Consider the following 19,380-nt stretch of genomic DNA (forward strand, 5'->3'; position numbering starts at 1 on the left):
AGGGAGTTCTGTTCTTATGGCATTTTTAATTTCTTGTTTGAGTTCGTGGAGAACTTTTGGTTTATTGATATAGACACCCAAACTTGTTATTTGTATTGACTACTAGTTGATTGATTGTTTTTTTTTTATTTATAAAAATTGGAAAAAAATAGAAGAAGCCCTAAAAATTTGGGTTTGGTTTTTTTTTTTTTTGAAGGTTTCTGATGTTATCTTATTTTAAAACTTATAGAGATAAGACGCTGTTGAATTGTTATTTTGTTGTTATCAAGCGCTTTTAACTGTTGTGAGCTTGTCATAGTATGTTTCCTTGTATGTGAAATTGAATGAGTATTTTAAAGTGTTGCTTGTTGCACCTACTGTGCTTTTATCACTAGAGGAGAGAGTCGTGTAATTTACTTTAAGGTATGGCTTGATTACTTGATATCTTGTGAATTTTTAAAAACTGCTACAGTACCTAACTTTTGTTCAATTTGTAGGGAACATGGCTCTTGAGATTACTCAGTTTTTGTTGGCTGCTCAATCAGCAGATGCCAAGATTCGGACCGAGGCAGAATCTAATCTTAGTCAGTTCCGAGAGCAAAACCTTCCGGGGTTTTTTCTTTCACTAGCTGTTGAGCTCTCAAATGATGGAAAGCCTACAGAATCTCGTAGACTAGCTGGTATTGTGCTTAAAAACTCACTGGATGCTAAAGAAACTGTCAGGAAACAACAGCTTATTCAACAGTGGCTAGCAATTGATTCATCTTGTAAGTCCCAAATTAAAAGCTTGCTTTTGAGCTGTCTTGGATCATCTGTACGCGAGGCAAGTCACACTGCTTCCCAAGTGATTGCTAAAATAGCTTCCATTGAAGTTCCTCAGAAACAATGGCCAGAGCTCATTGGTTCATTGCTTGTTAACATGACACAACAAGGAAGTCCTGCATCCGTGAAACAGGCAACCTTGGAAACACTTGGTTATGTGTGTGAGGAGATATCGCACCATGATCTTGTCCAAGATGAAGTAAACTCTGTTCTCACAGCTGTTGTGCAAGGTATGAATGTTGAGGAGGAAAGCGTTGAAGTCAGACTCGCTGCAACTCGAGCTTTGTATAATGCTCTGGATTTTGCTCAGACAAACTTTGACAATGAGATGGAGAGAAATTATATTATGAAGGTCATCTGTGAGGCAGCCACAGCAAAGGAGGGACAGTTAAGGCAGGCTGCTTTTGAGTGTCTTGTTTCTATTGCATCAACGTATTACGAGTTGCTTGAACCTTACATGCAGACTCTCTTCCAGTTGACAGCTAAAGCAGTAAAAGAAGATGAGGAGGCTGTTGCCCTTCAAGCAATTGAATTCTGGAGTTCTATCTGTGATGAAGAGATAGAGCTTCAAGATTATGAGGTCCCTGACAGTGGGGATTCCAGTGTGCAACATTCCCGTTTCATCGAGAAGGCCCTCGGAGTATTAGTTCCAATGCTGCTAGAAACTTTATTGAAACAGGATGAGGAACAGGATCAGGATGATGACATCTGGAATCTGGCTATGGCTGGTGGAACATGTCTTGGTCTTGTCGCCAGAACTGTTGGAGATGGTGTTGTTCCCCTCGTAATGCCTTTTGTGGAGGCTAACATAATGAAACCTGATTGGCGCTCACGTGAGGCTGCCATATATGCATTTGGCTCAATACTTGAAGGTCCAAGCATCGAGAAGCTATCTCCCATGGTCCATGCTGGATTAAAGCATCTGCTTGACGCGATGAAGGATAATAATGAGCACATTAGAGATACCACCGCATGGACTCTTAGCCGCATCTTTGAGTTGCTGCACACTCCAGCTTCTGGATTCTCAGTAATCACACCAGCCAATCTCCAACAAATAGTGGAGGTGCTGTTAGAGAGTATAAAAGATGTTCCTCATGTTGCCGAAAAAGTTTGTGGGGCTATCTATTTTCTTTCTCAAGGATATGAGGATGCTGGGACAAGCTCGTCTCTGCTCACTCCATTTATAACTCAGATTATTAGTTCTCTTATTGCAACGGCTGATCGGACTGACAGTGGTTCTAAGCTCAGAACCACAGCATATGAAACCTTGAATGAAGTTGTTAGGTGCTCTAATCTTTCTGAAACATCTCAGATTATTAATCACCTTTGCCCTGTTATCATGGACAAGTTGGCACAAACTTTTGAGCTTCAGATTTTATCCTCTGATGATAGAGAAAAACAGGGAGATCTACAGGCTTCTCTATGTGGTGTACTCCAGGTTATTATTCAGAAGCTAAGTAGTGCTGATGAAACCAAGGCTATAATACTCCAAGTTGCTGACCAGATCATGACATTGTTCCTGAAGGTTTTTGCCTGTCGTAGCTCAACTGTCCACGAAGAGGCCATGCTTGCTATTGGTGCTCTGGCCTATGCAGCTGGATCAGATTTTTTGAAGTATATGCCAGAGTTTTACAAGTATATTGAGATGGGGCTGCAGAATTTTGAAGAATACCAGGTTTGTTCCATCTCAGTGGGGGTGGTTGGTGATATTTGCCGTGCATTGGATGACAAGATCTTGCCGTACTGTGATGGGATCATGACTCTTCTTCTTAAAGATTTGTCTAGCGGTGAACTTAACCGATCTGTAAAACCTCCCATATTCTCCTGCTTTGGGGATATTGCGCTTGCTATTGGTGAACACTTTGAGAAGTACCTTCAGTATGCGCTACCTATGATGCAAAGTGCAGCTCAAATGTGTGCACAACTAGACAATAGTGATGATGAAATGCTAGAGTATGGCAACCAGCTCAGGCGCAGTATTTTTGAAGCATACTCTGGACTTCTTCAAGGATTTAAGAGTACCAAGGCCAGCTTGATGTTACCCCATGCTCCTCATCTCTTGCAGTTCATTGAACTGGTTGCCAAAGACAGCCCAAGGTATTGTTAACTGAATTTCATGGACATTTCATTTCTCTTAAAATATTTGCAACTTATGAGTTCTGACGTGTGTATTGTGGTTCTTTTGTAGAGACGAGAGTGTAACAAAAGCAGCAGTAGCCGTGTTGGGAGATCTAGCTGATGCTCTTGGTTCCAGTGCAAAGACCATATTCAAAGATCCTGCATTTCTCGAACAGCTGTTAGGTGAGTGTCTTCAATCCGATGATGAACAGCTGAAAGAAACAGCAACCTGGACACAAGGAATGATTGGGCGCGCCTTCTCTGTTTGTGGGTGAGCTGTATCTTAGAGTTGCTCTTTATCTAGGAATCTTGGTATTTTTCCCACCATATTGCCGAGGCTGAAGTTGTCAGGTTACCAAGGTGGGGTTTATATAATCAACTAAGCTTGCATCTCTTGTGTTGGCTATGAAAGTTGAAATTCTTCCTTTTAAGTTTTTGGTATGCAGACTTGTAGCTTCAAGTGTCAAGGTCACCTTGTCTTGGTAGCCTGCTGTTATAACTTTGTCTAGGCTATAATATTACAAGTCAGCAGTTTTCTTTTGATCAGCTTCCAGTAACTCATCTTTCTGTGATTTCACAAATCTAAACAAAAAATTTATTATGGTAACCTTTCCCCTGCTACTATCTTTCTTACTCTCTGCTAGGGATGACAATGGGGTGGGTTGGAGTGGAGTGGGTTACAACCTTTGTGGGGTGGGGTGGGTATAATTTTTTTATAAAATAAAAATCATGCGGGGTGGGTGAAAATCTTCGTGGGTTTATGCGGGTTTGCCCCTCAACCGCCCGCCCTGCCCCAACTGCCCAACCCTACTCTCTGTTGAAGATCATTGTGAGTTTTCATTCTTTTAGATAATTTCTGAAATTTATATTTCTTAGTTGTACTAATTTAAATAGTAAGGTGCAGCTAATATGCTTAAATTTCTAAGAGAACAGGCAAATACCACCTAATCTAAAAATTTTAAAACCCCAGAAAAGGGTGTAATCTTTGTGTTAATGGAACTTTGGTTATAACAGATTGTATCATTCTATTTTTTCTGTTTTTACAGCTTCTACAAGCATTCATTTGACCTCCTTTTTTTTTCGGTGGTGTGGGAAAAGTTTATGGATTTAATCATCTCTTGATTAATTAATATTGATTGTGTTTGATAACCCTAGAAAAGGTACAATTTTTTTGAGTTAATGGAAGCATGATCGAATTTAAATGATGAATCTCATGTTTATAAAGAAAATGGTGGGAATAGTTATGGTATTGATGTCGATAAGAATAGGCTAAAGTGCTTGTTTGATCAAGTTTTTGCTGTTGTACTAAGGTATTTGAGAAAAAAGGTGTAAGGTCTCTTGACTATCACTTAGAAAAAACAACAAAAACCTGATCAAACATGCTCCTCAGGTGTTTTTACCGCCATCAATAGCAAAACAACTCCTACCATTTCCTTAGTTAAACCTGAGACTCGTCATTTAAATTCGATCATTTTTTCATCAACTCAAACAAACTGTACCTTTTTGGGGATTTTCAAGCACAACGGATTATTAATTAATCAAGAAATGACTAGTGCATAGACCCCCCCAACAAAAACAAAAAAAGAACTCCAAATGAATACTTATAAAAGCTGTAAAAATACAAGCAAAAATAGACATGATACAATCTATGTAACAAAAGTTCATTAACACAAAAATTACACCTATTCTCTTAGGTTTCAAGTACAACATACATTAGTCAACCGGAAAAGGGTCAAAATAGATCACTTATACCTTCCATTACATTTTGGGATAAAAAATACCCCCATAGTTATCCCAGGAGACCACAAATACCCTCAAAGGTTAACACTCCAATTTTTTAGTGATATGGCAAGCCACATGGGACTAATCCCTCCACCTGAGCATTGTCAACTAAGATTCATTACAAAAGAACTTGACTTTTAGTGGCGACAAAGTCACCACAAAATCCCAAAATATTGCCACTAAAGGTTATGAGTGATTTTTAGTGGCGACTAAGGCTCCAACAACTATTTGCTAGTAAAACCTAATTTTTCAACAAAAAAAATATGATAATTAATTTTTTATTGCGACCTAATTTTCAAAAATAAATAACTTGCAATATCCATATTAAAAACATCCAATATTATTACGAAAAATTATCAAAATTACTTCTCGATTCAAATCTCCTACTATATATATATATATATAATGCATTTTACATTTTATACATTTACATGACATAAAAATAAAACATATAGTGTCTTCAAACTCCTACTTAATCGATATCATATTTGGTTTTTTAAAAACAATGAAGAAAAAAATACAAAATTAGAATTTAATGTTAAAAACTTTTAGTGACGATTTTCTGGCCTTTTGTGGCGACTGTTGTTGCCGCTAAAGGTCTAGTTCTTTTGTAGTGAATCCTAGTTGGCAACGCTTAGGTGGAAGGATTAGTCCCACGTGGCTTGCCACATCAACAAAAATTTGGGGTGTTAACTCTTGAGGGTATTTGTGGTCTCTTAGGATAACAACAGGGGTATTTTTGATCCCAAAATGTAACGATGGGTATAAATGGTCTATTTCATATAGTTCGGGAGCAATTTTAACCCTTTTCCGTTAGTCAACAAATTATTTGGTGAATTGAGACTATTGATTTATATTACTAAGAGCTCAAAAGTCAAATCTGAAATATCAAAACCAAACTTAAAATATCCAATCCAGTCTGACATTATTTGGTTTTGAATTGTAGTTTCTTTAATTCGAAAATACAAACTGAAATTTTCATATCAAATCCTAAGCGCCCCCTCCACCCACCCACACTTAATTAAGGGATTAAAAATGCCTTTAACTTATCCCTAATGATTCAAAAATGCCCTCCTTTTACCTTTTGGTTTAAAAATGCCCTCAATGTTTTTGTAAGGTTTAAAATTGTCCTTTTTTAACAGCATGTTGACATGGCAAATGCTGAGCCATTAAATGACTTCATCTTATTGGTCCACCTATTTTTTTAAAAATCTAGCCCAATGACCCGACCCATCTATGTTACAAAAACTCAAACCCACCCACAAACCCATTTAGATATTAACCTAACATATCCTTGGAACTCCATTTTAGCACGATTCTCAGTTGACCCATCTGTTCGATTCTCCTTTTATGGCTGCTCGGTGATTCAGTTTTCTTCTTCTTCTTGATATTTCCCGTATTGCGGCTGCGAACTAATACCCTTGAAAGATTTACTTATGCATAACTTTTCGGTTAATTGCTAGCTTTTTGAATGCACTATTCCTTAGAGTTATTGTATGAATTTTAATCCTAAGAATTAGTTGTCCAAAATGGTTGTAATCAATTTTCACCTTTGATGACATTACTCTATTCTTGTATATCGTACTTGCAATTGGAGAATCCTTATTAATATCATATTTTATTGTTTGGTTTTCCCAAAAATTTATTCGCAAAAGCTCATTAGCAGTATTCCAAAGATGAGCCCCAATTACCTACATGAAGAAATTGATTGTTCCAAACATCGTAGTTCTTCCATCTTTTTCTTGCTGCAATTAACTAGAGAATGGAGAACAGATAAATTGAAGGATCAGCCTATTGGGTCAATTTTTTTTAAATGAATTTTTAGACTAAGTGGGTCATATATTTTGAAATGGGTAAAGAAAATTCATGTCACATTTGCCATGTCAACCGGCTATTAAAAAAAGGCATTTTTAAACCTTAAAAAACGTTGAGGGCATTTTTAAACCAAAAGATGGAAGGAGGGCATTTTTGAACCATTTGAAATACGTTAAGGGCGTTTTTAACCCTTTTCTCCTTAATTAAGCATATGGTGACAAGATAATATTTAAAAATAACATGATATTCAACTAAATTAGAATCTATATCTTTAAGACATTCAAGAATTCCAGTAAAATAAGTTTGTACATAAACAAAAATATAGGATGTGATAAGTGATATTGCAGACATAGAAGTGAGATTATGTTAACTTGTGAATGCTGAATGAGCCTAGAAATAAATGACCTATCTAAATTGCAGAATTATGAGGAAGAAAAACAGGATTTGGGTAAATAGAAGCTACTTAATCAATCCCAACAAAGTGGTTAAACAAAACAAAAGAAGAGTGTATGTGAGTTTTCATCTACCAGAATGGAGTGAACTAGATGATATCTGTCCGACGGATAGCGAACGATGTGATATATTGATTGTATCAGTAGAAAACACTTCCAAGAACTTGGCTGTGATTTCATCAATCCTATCAGATCCAATACAGCTCAACTGCTGCTCAAAAACTGGAAGTGATTCATCTCCATTGAGATACTTCATTATTTGTCTCATTGTTGGCCTAGCTTCTGGTCTTGGGTGTGAACAAACAAGCCCAAGTCTGAAAATCATTTGAACCTCTTCATCTACATAGACTGAATTCAACCTTTGATCAACTGCATCAAGAATATTACCTAGTTGTAAACATTCTATCACCCAATCAGCTAGTACTAAAGCTCCTTTCCCTGGTTCAAAGACAATAGGAGGTCTTCCACTAGCTACTTCAAGAAGTAGTACACCATATGCATACACATCCGTGCTCGTTGAGGCCTTCCCTGCCCGTGTTAATTCTGGTGCAATGTACCCTATTGTGCCAACGACTTTTGTTGTGTGTGAATTCTTGCCATGGTCGTATAATCTTGCTAGCCCAAAATCCCCTAACCGGCCATTCATTTCCCCATCAATTAGGACGTTACTGCTCTTCACATCGCGATGTATTACCACTTGTTCCCATTCTTCATGCAAGTAAAGAAGCCCTGCAGCAATCCCTTTGATGATGTTAAATCTCTGTTCCCATGTTAGAACAATGTCCCTTTTCTGTCTGTAAAGTAATGAATCAAGACTTCCATTTGGGACAAAGTCATACACTAGGAGAAGTTCATTCTTGTTCTTGCACCAGCCTTGTAGGTTGATCAAGTGTTTGTGCCTTAACCTGCCTAAGCTTTCGATCTCCGCTGCAAATTCTCTCATTCCTTGGAGAGAATTGCTCGATATCTTCTTCACTGCAACCTCGGCTCCATTAGTAGGTAAAACACCCTTGTAAACAGCACCAAATCCCCCAACTCCAATTAGTTCACTCTCCTTGAATCCCTTAGTTGCCTTGTAAAGATCTCTAAATCGGAACCTGTGAGGACAATCCAGCTCCCAGTCCTCTAGAACTTCATGCAGCCTCATCCTTCTATAGATATAAAATGCCCCAAGGAGCAGGATAACGATGGAGCAGAATGTTCCTATCAAGGCCCTTTTGAGATGGGAATTCTCGGAGGGTCTTTCCACTTCAGATGGGGCAACAGGTAGGTTATCAAGATCTAAAGGATCAGCAGCTCCATTCAACCGAAAACTCCAACCCAAGATGTAATGAGAGCTTGCTTTATCTCCTGTGGCTGCTGAGAAACCAGCATACGTAGTCTCGTTCAACACAGGAGATAAATCTACGTCCACACTGATCAGAGGTCTAATTGGCTTCGGAACTTTTATGGGAGATATAGTAACATTTACCACTTTGCTCATTCCATCATAATCGATCCAAGCCTGAATTGATTCTCCGTTTTGAAGATTTACTGGCTTTGTTTCAGAAGTACTATTAATATAGTAATCAGCTGATTCTGACTCGATATGCCTCATACCATTTTTGTTAATCCCAATTTGATTTCCATCTGTGTCCACACCTTCATCGTGACCATTCACAGTGTCGAATTCAACCATAAAGATGTGGTTAGTATCCTTGCCATCGTTCATCCTGTTGACGACTCCAAGAAAATGAGCTCCCTGAGCACCCGGAAAACCCGGGGATGGAGATAACGTGAAAGCAAATCCAAAGCCACCAGAGGTTTTCTCAAGAGAGACAATGGCGAAGACGAAGTATGTACTAAATGAAGTAACATTTTTAGTACTGGAGTTGAAAATTGGTACAGGATTGGGGTGGAAAGCATGACCTATAACATTATTTGATCTATTAGTGAGCTTAAGTGCACCACTTGGATTGATACTTGCAACTCCATCTCTAATGATATTTAAATTATTGAATCCATTGTAAGCAAAATCAAAAGATTGAGCTCTCACAAGAATAGGGAAAAAGATCAATGCAAGAATAACTAGGCTATAGGAATTGTCCATTGAGTCGTTGGAAGTACAAATTGTTAAGTTTTTGTGCAATATTTATATTCAATTTAAAGAGACAATTATAACATACTTTATATGGAAATGAGGTTGTATTTTCAAAGCCAATGCTTCCTCATTAATTCATGGAGAGACTTTGAAACAGGCAAAAAAAATGGGAATTGGAAGTTTGAGTGTCCAAAGAACCGACGAGAGGGAGTTGCTCGAATGATAAGCATCCCTCATTTCCAACCCGAAGGTTACGAGTTCGAGTCACCAAGGGAGCAAAAGGGATGGGAGCTCCTAGGGAGGGTAAAAAAAAAAAAGTATCCAAAGAATCTTTAATTAAAAGAGAAATAATCATATCAAAGTTAAGTCGTTATAAGTTGACCTTGAAGTAGCACATGCGAGAGGGGGTAAAAGGGTTGCTATATACACCATAACTTAAAAGGATGATTTGGACTTTGATTTTTGAACTATTCAACTTTTCTAGAATAACAAACAAGCAAGAAGATCCACACATAGACTTAAGTGGTTCTATTAAGTTGATTTTGTATATTGGGAGTGTTTGAATTGGTAGTCTAAGACCTTAATTGTTTGCGCTTAATGGAGGTTTGAATCTGAATGGTTCAGACATTAGGCTATTAAGTGCATTTATTTTTTCTACTTAAAAATCTCTAGTTTAATTAGGCTAAGAATTGTTCTTAGGAGTTCAATTTAGTTTTAGTATATACAAAACATGTGTTATTAAATGTCAAACCCATGTTTAATTATTTTTATCCTGTGTACCCTTCACTCATCAACTGACTAATGAGGATAGAAAGCATTCCATGTATATATAATATAATAATAAATAACGTAATAAACTATTCATGAAAAGGCAAACAAACTACACAGTTGCCTAATGATACTATGATAGTACTAAACTTAATTATATGATTGTTTAGTGATACTTAATCATTCCACCTAATCATAATATTATCTTTCTTGGTAGATAGATAATCAAATTAATTAATTGACGTCTTATGACTTATATAGAATAACCATGGTACGATCATAGTATGATGGCCATTGATCAAGTGGGTCCCCACCGTCTAGTAATTTAGGACATCTCTTTTCAAGAAGGCAACAGTGATTCGAATTTCCCTAAGGGTAGGGTACTACAAAAAGGAAATTGCTATTAGATTAAATCTAAATTGATTCTTTCTAGGTTGATGCCTAAGCGGTTAATTCTTAATAATAGGCATTCTGTTACAATCCATTTTTAAACTAAGTTAGAAACGTTTTATAACTTGGGCTATTTATTAATTTTGAAAATAATAATAGAGTCGCCACTTAATTTTAGGAAAATTAAGAAAACAATTTGAAAAATGTAGCTTTGAAATAAATCAGAGTTGGGTAAGGGTTCAAACAATCTTCTAAGCAAAGTTTTATACACCTTAAAGGTCCGCTTACGCGCGGTTGACCAACGAATTTTAAAAGCTTGGCCAATTATAAAAGAAAATTTGTTACTTGAAAAATCTTATTTGAAATTTAAATAAAATTCTTTTGATACTTGTAAAATCTCAAAAATAATCCTAACTTAATAATTTTATCCGAGTTAAAGATTTTGAACCAAATGATTAGTTCAAATTCATAAATATGGATTCAAAACTTTTCAATAACTATGAAAGAACATGAATGATTCTTAAGTTATTCTATAAGTTTAAGTTGCCGAACTTAAATAGGTTTAAAAATTGAATATTTAAAGTAACTTCTTGGTTCATCATGCTATTGCCTTTGGTTTACATACAACTACATTGATCTTAGTAAAAGGTTCTTTAAATACATGTTGTTCCTAGTTAATGTTAGATAAAAAGAATTTTAGTTATAATTTTCCGTGCGATGGCCCAAAAAAAAGGCGGTACTTGTGATATTTCGGCATGACGAACTTGAAAATTTTCAACGTGCGTTGTGACTCGAGTTCGAATCCTAAGAATGAAAAAACTCCTTAGTAAATAACGTTTCTCCTTTAATGGATCATACACAATGAATTAATATTCCCTCTGTCCCTAATTACTTGTCCACTCTTAAATTGGCATACCAATTAAAAAAACAATTATTGACATAGTGAATTTATCATTTTACTCATATTAATTATGAAGTGGATGAATTAAAAGCTTAAGATTTTCAAGAAGTTCTACCTTTTTTCAAAGTAATTAATTAAGGGTATAATACGTAAAAAAAATTATCGTTTCTTAATTTATCAAAATAAACAAGTAATTAGAGACAACTAAAAAAGAAAAAATGGATAAGTAATTAGAGACAGAGGAAGTATAAATTAGTTGTACCAACTTGGGTAATGATGAGATGATTACACCAAAACATTAAGAATAAGATCTACGGCTCTTGTTGAAACCGTGTGTCATTTAATTGATGAATAACTAATTGTCTAATTCAAACGTTGACAGTGAAGAAATTCCAGGGAAAATATCAGTGCCGTATGGTTAAGGGTTACTGTGTATTTTGCAAGTGATGGAGAAAGGAGTGGTCCATGTTTGTATGACTAATATTTTTGTTTGCGTTAGAAATATACAAGTCTTGCATTGATTGTGAATTTGAAGTTTCCCCTTCACCTAACTTAACTAATTATAAGTGGTGATTCTTCATCTAGAAATGTGTTTCTCCATCTAGTAAAATTTATTATTAAGAATTTGAGTGGTTAATAACAGATGTTGAAATGTTGAAAATTTAATGGAAAATACTTCAATTTTTTCATAGTTTGAAACGTAAGTAAGAGGTGTCAAAGATATTATTCTTAAGAATATTTTACCTGTAACGTATATTCAACAAACTGCTGTTCAAACATAAACTACGAGAAGACAATAAAATTTAATAAAGAACAAAATTCAGCACAATATAATATATGAGGAATAATTTCTCTTGATATTGTCTCTACCAAATGAAAGGACTTAAAAATATGTCCATGGATGACATGATAATGACTAAATGATTTATCACCTTTTTTTTTAATAAAAAAGATCTTCTTTAAAGTGAAGTCAATGAAAGAATTTATAGACAACGAATTAATAGAGATTAACATATGATATGAAGATAATAGCCAATCAAATGAGGTTTGTCACAAAGTTAATAAATGATTTGTCATAACGGAAAAGAGTTATATATATTTGCCTTTTGTACTATTAGAAAACGACTATATTTACTTTCCTTTTTAGTCTATTTAAAAAAGAATGATTTCTTTTTTTTGGTAACATTTTACTTTCAGTTTTTCACGTGACATATTTAAGGCCACAAGATTAAAGGGCAATTTTGTACATTTGACATAACTTTAATTTAGGACCACATGATTCAAAAGTTTTCTTTATTTTCTTAAATCCGTGTCAAGTCAAACTAGACCATTCTTTGTGAAACGGAAGGAGTATTTGTCATACTTTTTTGATATATTTATCCTTGTCATCCAACTTTGGACACATATTTTCTCTTAGACAATTAAGTATCATGTCACCATTTATCTTATGTAGCTCCTACATGGATATATATTTTTTATAATTAAAAACTTACTTTCTATTTAATATTTTACCCGACCCACCCAATTTGAAAACCCGTTAACCCTAACTCCAGTGCCCAATCCTCTTGCATCACTTTACAACATGATAGAATATACTATATATTTTGAATAGGGTCTTCATACGGATACCAATCTGCTACCTTGAACCTTGAAGATGAATCAGAGATGTTATTTGGTCATTGCTCAAGAACTTGTATCTAGCTACTTGAAAATCTAGAGTAATTTTGTAACTTTTCTTTCTCTTGATTACATGGTTTTTGCACTCTAGCTAGGTGAAAATGTTGACTCGAGACTTACCTTCTTCCTAGTTATATATTATTCTAAGCTTCAAGCTGTTCATGATGACTACCTGTGCACTAAATTGATGCGGCAGTGGCGTATGTAGGATTTTCGTACGCAGTGTTACCTTTTATATATATATATATATATATATTAATGGGTAAAGTGATGCGAGAGGATGAATACTAGAGTTAGGGTAAACAGATTTTTAAACTGGACGAGCTAGGTTTTATTAAATGAGACGGGTAAAATATTAAATAAGAAGTAAATTTTTAATTATACTAAAAATATATCTATGTAGGAGCCACATAAGATAATAAAAATTGTGACATGATACTTAATTGTCAAAGAGCAAATATGTGCCCAAAGTTGAATGACAATGACAACTATATCAAAACAGTATGATGAAGGATAAATATAATCATTTTCTAAAAGTACAATGACAAATATGACCCTTTTCCGTTGTTACAATGAGTAATAGAGGTGATTAATGATTATTAATCATGGCTAGTAAAGAATAAAAAATATGTTACTTTCTCTATTCAAATTATTAATCATGGCTAGTAAAGGATAAATTTTTGTCATAACTTTAGAGGACTGGCCTTGTAATGATCCACATGATTGTTTTGTATTTTAAGATTCTTTCCCCCGATTGACCCTCTCTGTAGCTTTATCTTATTCTTTATGAATAATAGAGATTTGTGACACGGTTGTCAGGAAGATCATCAATGTGTTTAATTTGGAGATCTAAGAAATTCTAGTTTGGAATTGTAAAGTTTAATCAAAGTCAATATTTGGTTGAATCTAAGTTTAGCGATTTCATTAGATTCATAGGATGATTTATGATTTTTGTAGATTTTCTGCACAAATCTCAAGGGATTTGAGAGTAATTTAGATCATTGCTTGAGTTTGTAGCTCATTTAAGTTGATCATGATCAACATTTTATCAATTCGGTTTATTGATTTCAATATATAGGTCTGTAACGTATTGTGAGAGTGGTTTTGCACTAGAGGTTTGTGCTTGAGGGATCTCAAATGAGTTCTTAGCATTTAAGCGGAGATCACATTATACTAGAGTTTTTTTATTTAATTTGCTAGTGCCAGTGATCCTTCTTCACATTCGCGAGGAAAATGTCTCGTTCAATTCGTGAAGAAGAAGGGTGATTGGTCTTTGCATTTATTCCAAATGAATGTCTTTAATGCATTCCTTCAAAGTGATTTATGTGAGGGGGTGTACATGGAAATGCCTGAGGGTTTCAGAGGACAGGAGGAGACTAAAGTGTGCAAGCTAAAAAAGTCACCGTATGGACTTAAACAAGTCTCAAGACTGTGATGCATTAGTTGGCAATGGATTTATTCAAAGAAATCATGCCTATTTTCACTCTTTACAAAGAAAAAGAAGGTAAATACTGTCATCATCTTAGTCTATGTACATGATCTACTAATCACAGGAAGCTGCAAGAGAATGATCAATGATGCAAAGAAAACACTTCATAGACAGTTCAAAGTAAAAGACTTAGGAAATCTTAAGTACTTCTTGGGGATAGAGCTGTTGAGGTCTAAGTCTGGAATCTTTTTTAATCAGAGGAAATAATATATGTTAGAATTAATCTTAGAGATGGGACTTGGTGGAGCAAAGCCTTCAACAACACCTTTGGAGACTAACATCAGGTTAACTACTACAGAGTTTGATGAAGCAACAAGAAGTCGAGGTGATCATGCCTTATTAACAAATGCTAGTGCTTATGAGATACTAATAGGAAAATTGTTATACTTGACTATAATAAAGCCAGATATTAGCTATACTGCGCAAACACTGAGTTAGTTAGTTCATGTAGCAACCAAAACAATCTTATTGGGAAGCTAGCTACTATCAGAGTAGTAAGATACTTGAAACTTACACCAGGGCAAGGTATTCTCATGAGTTCATTACATAGTCAAGAACTCACATGTTGTTGTGACTGATCAGATAATTGGGTGACTTTCCCAAACACTAAAAGGTATGTGACAGACTACTTAGTTAAATTTGAGAGTTCATTGGTGTCTTGGAAATCTGAGAGGCAACAGAAAGTGTTAAGGAGCTCTGCAGAAGTAGAGTAAAGAAATATGGCCTCAATAGTGGCTGAGATTACATGGTTACTGGCTTGTTTAAAGAGTTGAGAGTAAGAGTGACACATCCAGTGTTAGTTATGAGTCACAGTAAGGCTGCCTTAAAAATTGCCTCTAATCTAATATTTTATGAGCGTACAAAGCATATAGAGATAGATTGTGATCATTTCATTCGGAACAGGATCAAGAATGGACTCATTGAAAGAACTGAAGAACAACATGGCGATTTACCGACTAAGGGGTTAAGTAAAGTACAACATTCCTATTTGATGAACAAGCTAGGAGTGTTCAACATTTTACACCCTCCATCTTGTGGGAGAGTATTAACACGTGGCAGTTTAGGTTGTTAATATTGTTACAATCAGTTATATTAGTGGTTAATTATGCAACTTGCAAGTGTAGTTAGTTGAGGCGGTTAGCTTAGCATTTCTACTCTATATATTTGTATCTATTGTACTGATAACACATTAGATCAATACAATTCCCAATTCCAAAATATCTTCTTCAATAATTCTCTCTCTGGGATATTTGTCACCATTCATGAATAACTTGAGCTCAACTTTCAAGCTCATAGTTCATATTTTTACAGTGATTAATGAGATGAATGGTCTCTTTATAAAATTTAGATAATTCTTCTCCCTTCAAACCATCTTCTAGGATGTTTGTTAGGCACAAAGACTAATTTTATAAAATTGAAGTCTCAAAGGAAGAAATTGGATATGCTAATAGATCATTTCTTTCTCACTAGCAATGTTGTTAGGGATGAAGTTAAAAAGTTGTGAGTGAGTGGATCTTTACCAAGCGAAAATTACGTGTTAAATGATGAATTGTGAGTATCATTTATCTATTATTTTACTTTCGATTTTTTTTAAGTGAATATATATACATTAGAATTTGTAGTTGACATAACGTATAATTTAGAATGAAGACAGTGTATACAGTGTGCTTGATCCTTAATTCGTTATCATTTTGTTCGAATATTTACAACTTCATATTATTGTGTAAATAGGCAAATGATTGTATTAAATGTATACTTTTTTAGTTACTCCTTAGATATTATTTAAACTATCATATTTTTTATTTGTCGTTTATTACAATGTGAATCTGAATTGTTACTACTCAAATCTTTCATATTTATAAATATATTTGCTTTGTGTTTAAAGAATTGTAATTTTTTAGAATTTTAATCGCTTATAGGAGTTTTTTTTTTCAGGTCGATGATTTTCGTGAGATGTCTAAGGCTACAAGTATATAGGGGCTTTAGTTTATTTGTTTCCCTGTCTAATTTATTTTAGGGAAAAAAGTTTGAAAAATACTCCAACTTTGGCCGAAATTGTTGTTACGATACTAAACTTTATGGAGGACCTTTTACCCCCTGCACTATTTAATAGTGTATTTTAAAGGTATATATGTGCCCATGTGGACACGTTACTATTTGAAATGATGCAATATTTATGATGTTCACGTGGACACATATATATCTTTAAAATACATTATTAAATAGTGCATGGGGTAAAAGATCCTTTCCAAAGTTTGGTTTTGTTACAATAATTTCAGTCGAAGTTCGGATATATTTCAGACATTTTTCCCTTTATTTTATTTTTACTTCTTCATTTTTCCATTTATTCTATAAATTTATGACTTTCACTTATCAATAATAGCTTTTGTGTCTTTTCCATTTTATATATATATATATATCAAAAATAAATCTTGCAAACAAGTATTTAAGAGATCTTAAAACTATAAATTTATTACAATAGAAAATGAAATAAACATAATAATACCACTTCACAATACTACTAATAGGTAAGGTGCAAAGAATCGTTCATACAACTTTTTATTGATACAAAAAATGTTACTACTGTGAAAAATACGGAAATACAACACCAAAAGAATATTATTACTCCAACTACAAAAGAAGAAGTGTTACTAGGGGTACTAATTTTTCTTTTGCATTTTTTTGTTAATATAATTAACTAGGAACCAAATCTTGGATGATAAGAGTCGATGAGAATAAAATTACGTAGAAATAATGAAATGTATTAAAACTTGAAATAAGATCTTTTACGAATATAAAAGTTAAGAAATATATATTTTTAAAACATTTATAACTTTGAATATTAAACAAATAATAACTTATAAATTTAATAAGGTCGACCATCGCGCGGCCAAGTTAACTAGTATTTAATATTCCATGGAATAAGAACAAAATGAAATTATTTAGACAAGTAAAATTTACCCAAAAAATTGAACATTTTCACCATTAATTAATAGGTTACAAATTTAAATCATGATAAAAATAAGTAGAAACATTATTAATCTTTATTAGGTAATGTGGCCGCGCTTCGCACTATCGTTAAAATGTGTGTTAGATTATTTTTTGTTGGATTAATAATATATTTAATATATTGTCAGAATATCGTTATCTTTTGATTTAACTTATAAAGATTGCTAGGGAACTTATCTGCGCACCCGCGCGATAAAAAATTTCTAAACTTGTGATTTAAAAATAGCTCAATATTATAAATAATCTAAAAAAATAGAGTTTGATCTTGTATTTTTTGTTTGAAAAAAATGTGATGTGCAAATCCATAAACTAATACTATTTCAAATAAAAAACCAGATTCAAATTAAATTTCTTACAATTTAATTGCACATTAATACTATTTCAAATCCATAAAAACTACCTTCTTTGCTGAAAGTTTATTTTTACTTTACTTTTGCATTACTTTCCTCCTCTCCCTTTTTCAAGTTTCATTTTCCTTCGATAATTTCCTCTCAAATGTTTGTTTTATAATTATTCTTTATCCTTCATTTATTCACACTTTTATGTAATTATTTGTATTGATTTCACAAATAGATGCTAATATACCATACTTGACAGAAGGATAAAAAGTTCATGAAAATTGGAGTGACATTCATCTTTTATCTTCTGCCTAGATCATAAGATCTTTATCGATATTTATATATTGTACTATAACTGTGAATATTAAATTACACATATATTTCTATAACAATCACAACAAACATACAATATAATCATATGATTATAATAATTGAACTTAAACACATTTTAGGAGGATAGTAATAAATATAATTATTATTATGAAATGAGAGGATGCAATAATAATTAACATATTTATTTTTTAGAATAATAAGTAAATAAAATTGTAGGAAAAGTTATAATAATAAATAATAAAATTGGCCAAAAAAATAATAATGTTACAACACTTCTTCGACCTATATAAATGTTGATAAATATCTCTCCTTTCCTTTGTCTCAGATCTTGATTCACCTTAATTTCGTATTATTTATTTTTATTTTTTAATGATTATAATTGTAAGATAATGTTGCATAATCCTAGAAAAGATCGATTGAGACTCCCTCCACGGTCCCACGAAGATCTCTATGTACTTGTCCAGGACAAGTGAGATCTTCGGCCTACGTGCCTGGGAGCAACTCAAACAAAGAAGAGTCTGGTACAGTCTGAATTTAGGCACAGCCCGTCCGTCTGCTGCTAGGTTCGGAAATGTCACTGGGCGAGAGTGCCGTTATGCCCCTTAATGAATCGAATAGTCCTTCGACCTTTGTACTTAAAATTCTCTTTGTGACTTTTCTTTGTTTTGTATGTTACATAAAAATACAAGATAAAGCAATGAGAAGATAAATTATTCCTAAGAGGGAGAGAAAATTATTGGACACCAAAAACTTTAATAACCAGGAAGGAAAACATACTTTTGATTTATGAAAATTCATACATTTTGAAGATGACAAAAAGAAGAAGATCGAACTTATCAAATAATAAACATGTAAAATTAAATCAACATATCACTCCATTATTTCACCTATTCATAATTTGTAAAAAATATCACAATCATATATCAAAAGTGATAATATAATATCATATTTTTTAAAAAAACACCAAAACATTCAAAAGAACTTATAATTTGTCATCAGAAGAAAAGACAAAATACGATTGATTAAAGAAGTAACATGAAATCAATCTATTACTTATTGCATGGAAGATGGAAAATAATTGCAGAGCGTATTTTGGTGCTATTTATATATTTTTACTATAAGCAATATGTAATATTGTATTAATTAATGAATAATAAAGGCGTTTAATAGGTAGTAATAATATTAGGTAACCAAAGATTAAAAACCTGAAACTTTAAAGTACCCATTTATGGGTAATTTAAGAGGAACATATAGCTTGAATTGGATGGATGTAGTAGTAGCGTAGGAAAATATTAATTAAATGAGGGACTTTTGAGGTTTTTTTTTTTTCATAATTAAGAGAGTTAAAAAAAAAATCAATTTTATAACATAATTTATGGAGATGTGAGTTATGGAAATAACTTTAAAAATAATTAAAATAATAATAA

General features: G+C 33.5%; 2 protein-coding genes across 2 annotated transcripts; one reads left to right on the plus strand and one right to left on the minus strand.

Moving 5' to 3' along the window:
• Positions 1-481: 481 nt before the first annotated feature.
• Positions 482-3,396, plus strand: LOC125817014 (importin subunit beta-1). The gene is made up of 2 exons (XM_049496602.1): positions 482-2,898; positions 2,990-3,396. The coding sequence occupies exons 1-2, from the start codon at positions 482-484 to the stop codon at positions 3,192-3,194; spliced, it is 2,622 nt and encodes an 873-aa protein (XP_049352559.1). The 3' UTR covers positions 3,195-3,396.
• A 3,638-nt stretch (positions 3,397-7,034) lies between these two features.
• LOC125817018 (lectin-domain containing receptor kinase VI.3-like) lies at positions 7,035-9,072 on the minus strand. Its single transcript, XM_049496606.1, has one exon. It carries the CDS (start codon positions 9,055-9,057, stop codon positions 7,036-7,038), a length of 2,022 nt encoding a protein of 673 aa, XP_049352563.1. The 5' UTR covers positions 9,058-9,072; the 3' UTR covers position 7,035.
• Positions 9,073-19,380: the final 10,308 nt, after the last annotated feature.

The sequence above is a fragment of the Solanum verrucosum genome, unplaced genomic scaffold, assembly GCF_900185275.1.
Source record: "Solanum verrucosum unplaced genomic scaffold, falcon-dt-bn FXZP01000094.1, whole genome shotgun sequence".
NCBI classification, from domain to species: Eukaryota; Viridiplantae; Streptophyta; class Magnoliopsida; order Solanales; family Solanaceae; genus Solanum; species Solanum verrucosum.

Bases quoted from the DNA above. Each gene is read 5' to 3' on its own strand.
- LOC125817018 (XM_049496606.1), bottom strand. From the start codon at position 9,057: ATGGACAATTCCTATAGCCTAGTTATTCTTGCATTGATCTTTTTCCCT.
- LOC125817014 (XM_049496602.1), top strand. From the start codon at position 482: ATGGCTCTTGAGATTACTCAGTTTTTGTTGGCTGCTCAATCAGCAGAT. The intron at 2,899-2,989 runs GTATTGTTAACT...GTTCTTTTGTAG, and splicing joins GTTGCCAAAGACAGCCCAAG to AGACGAGAGTGTAACAAAAG.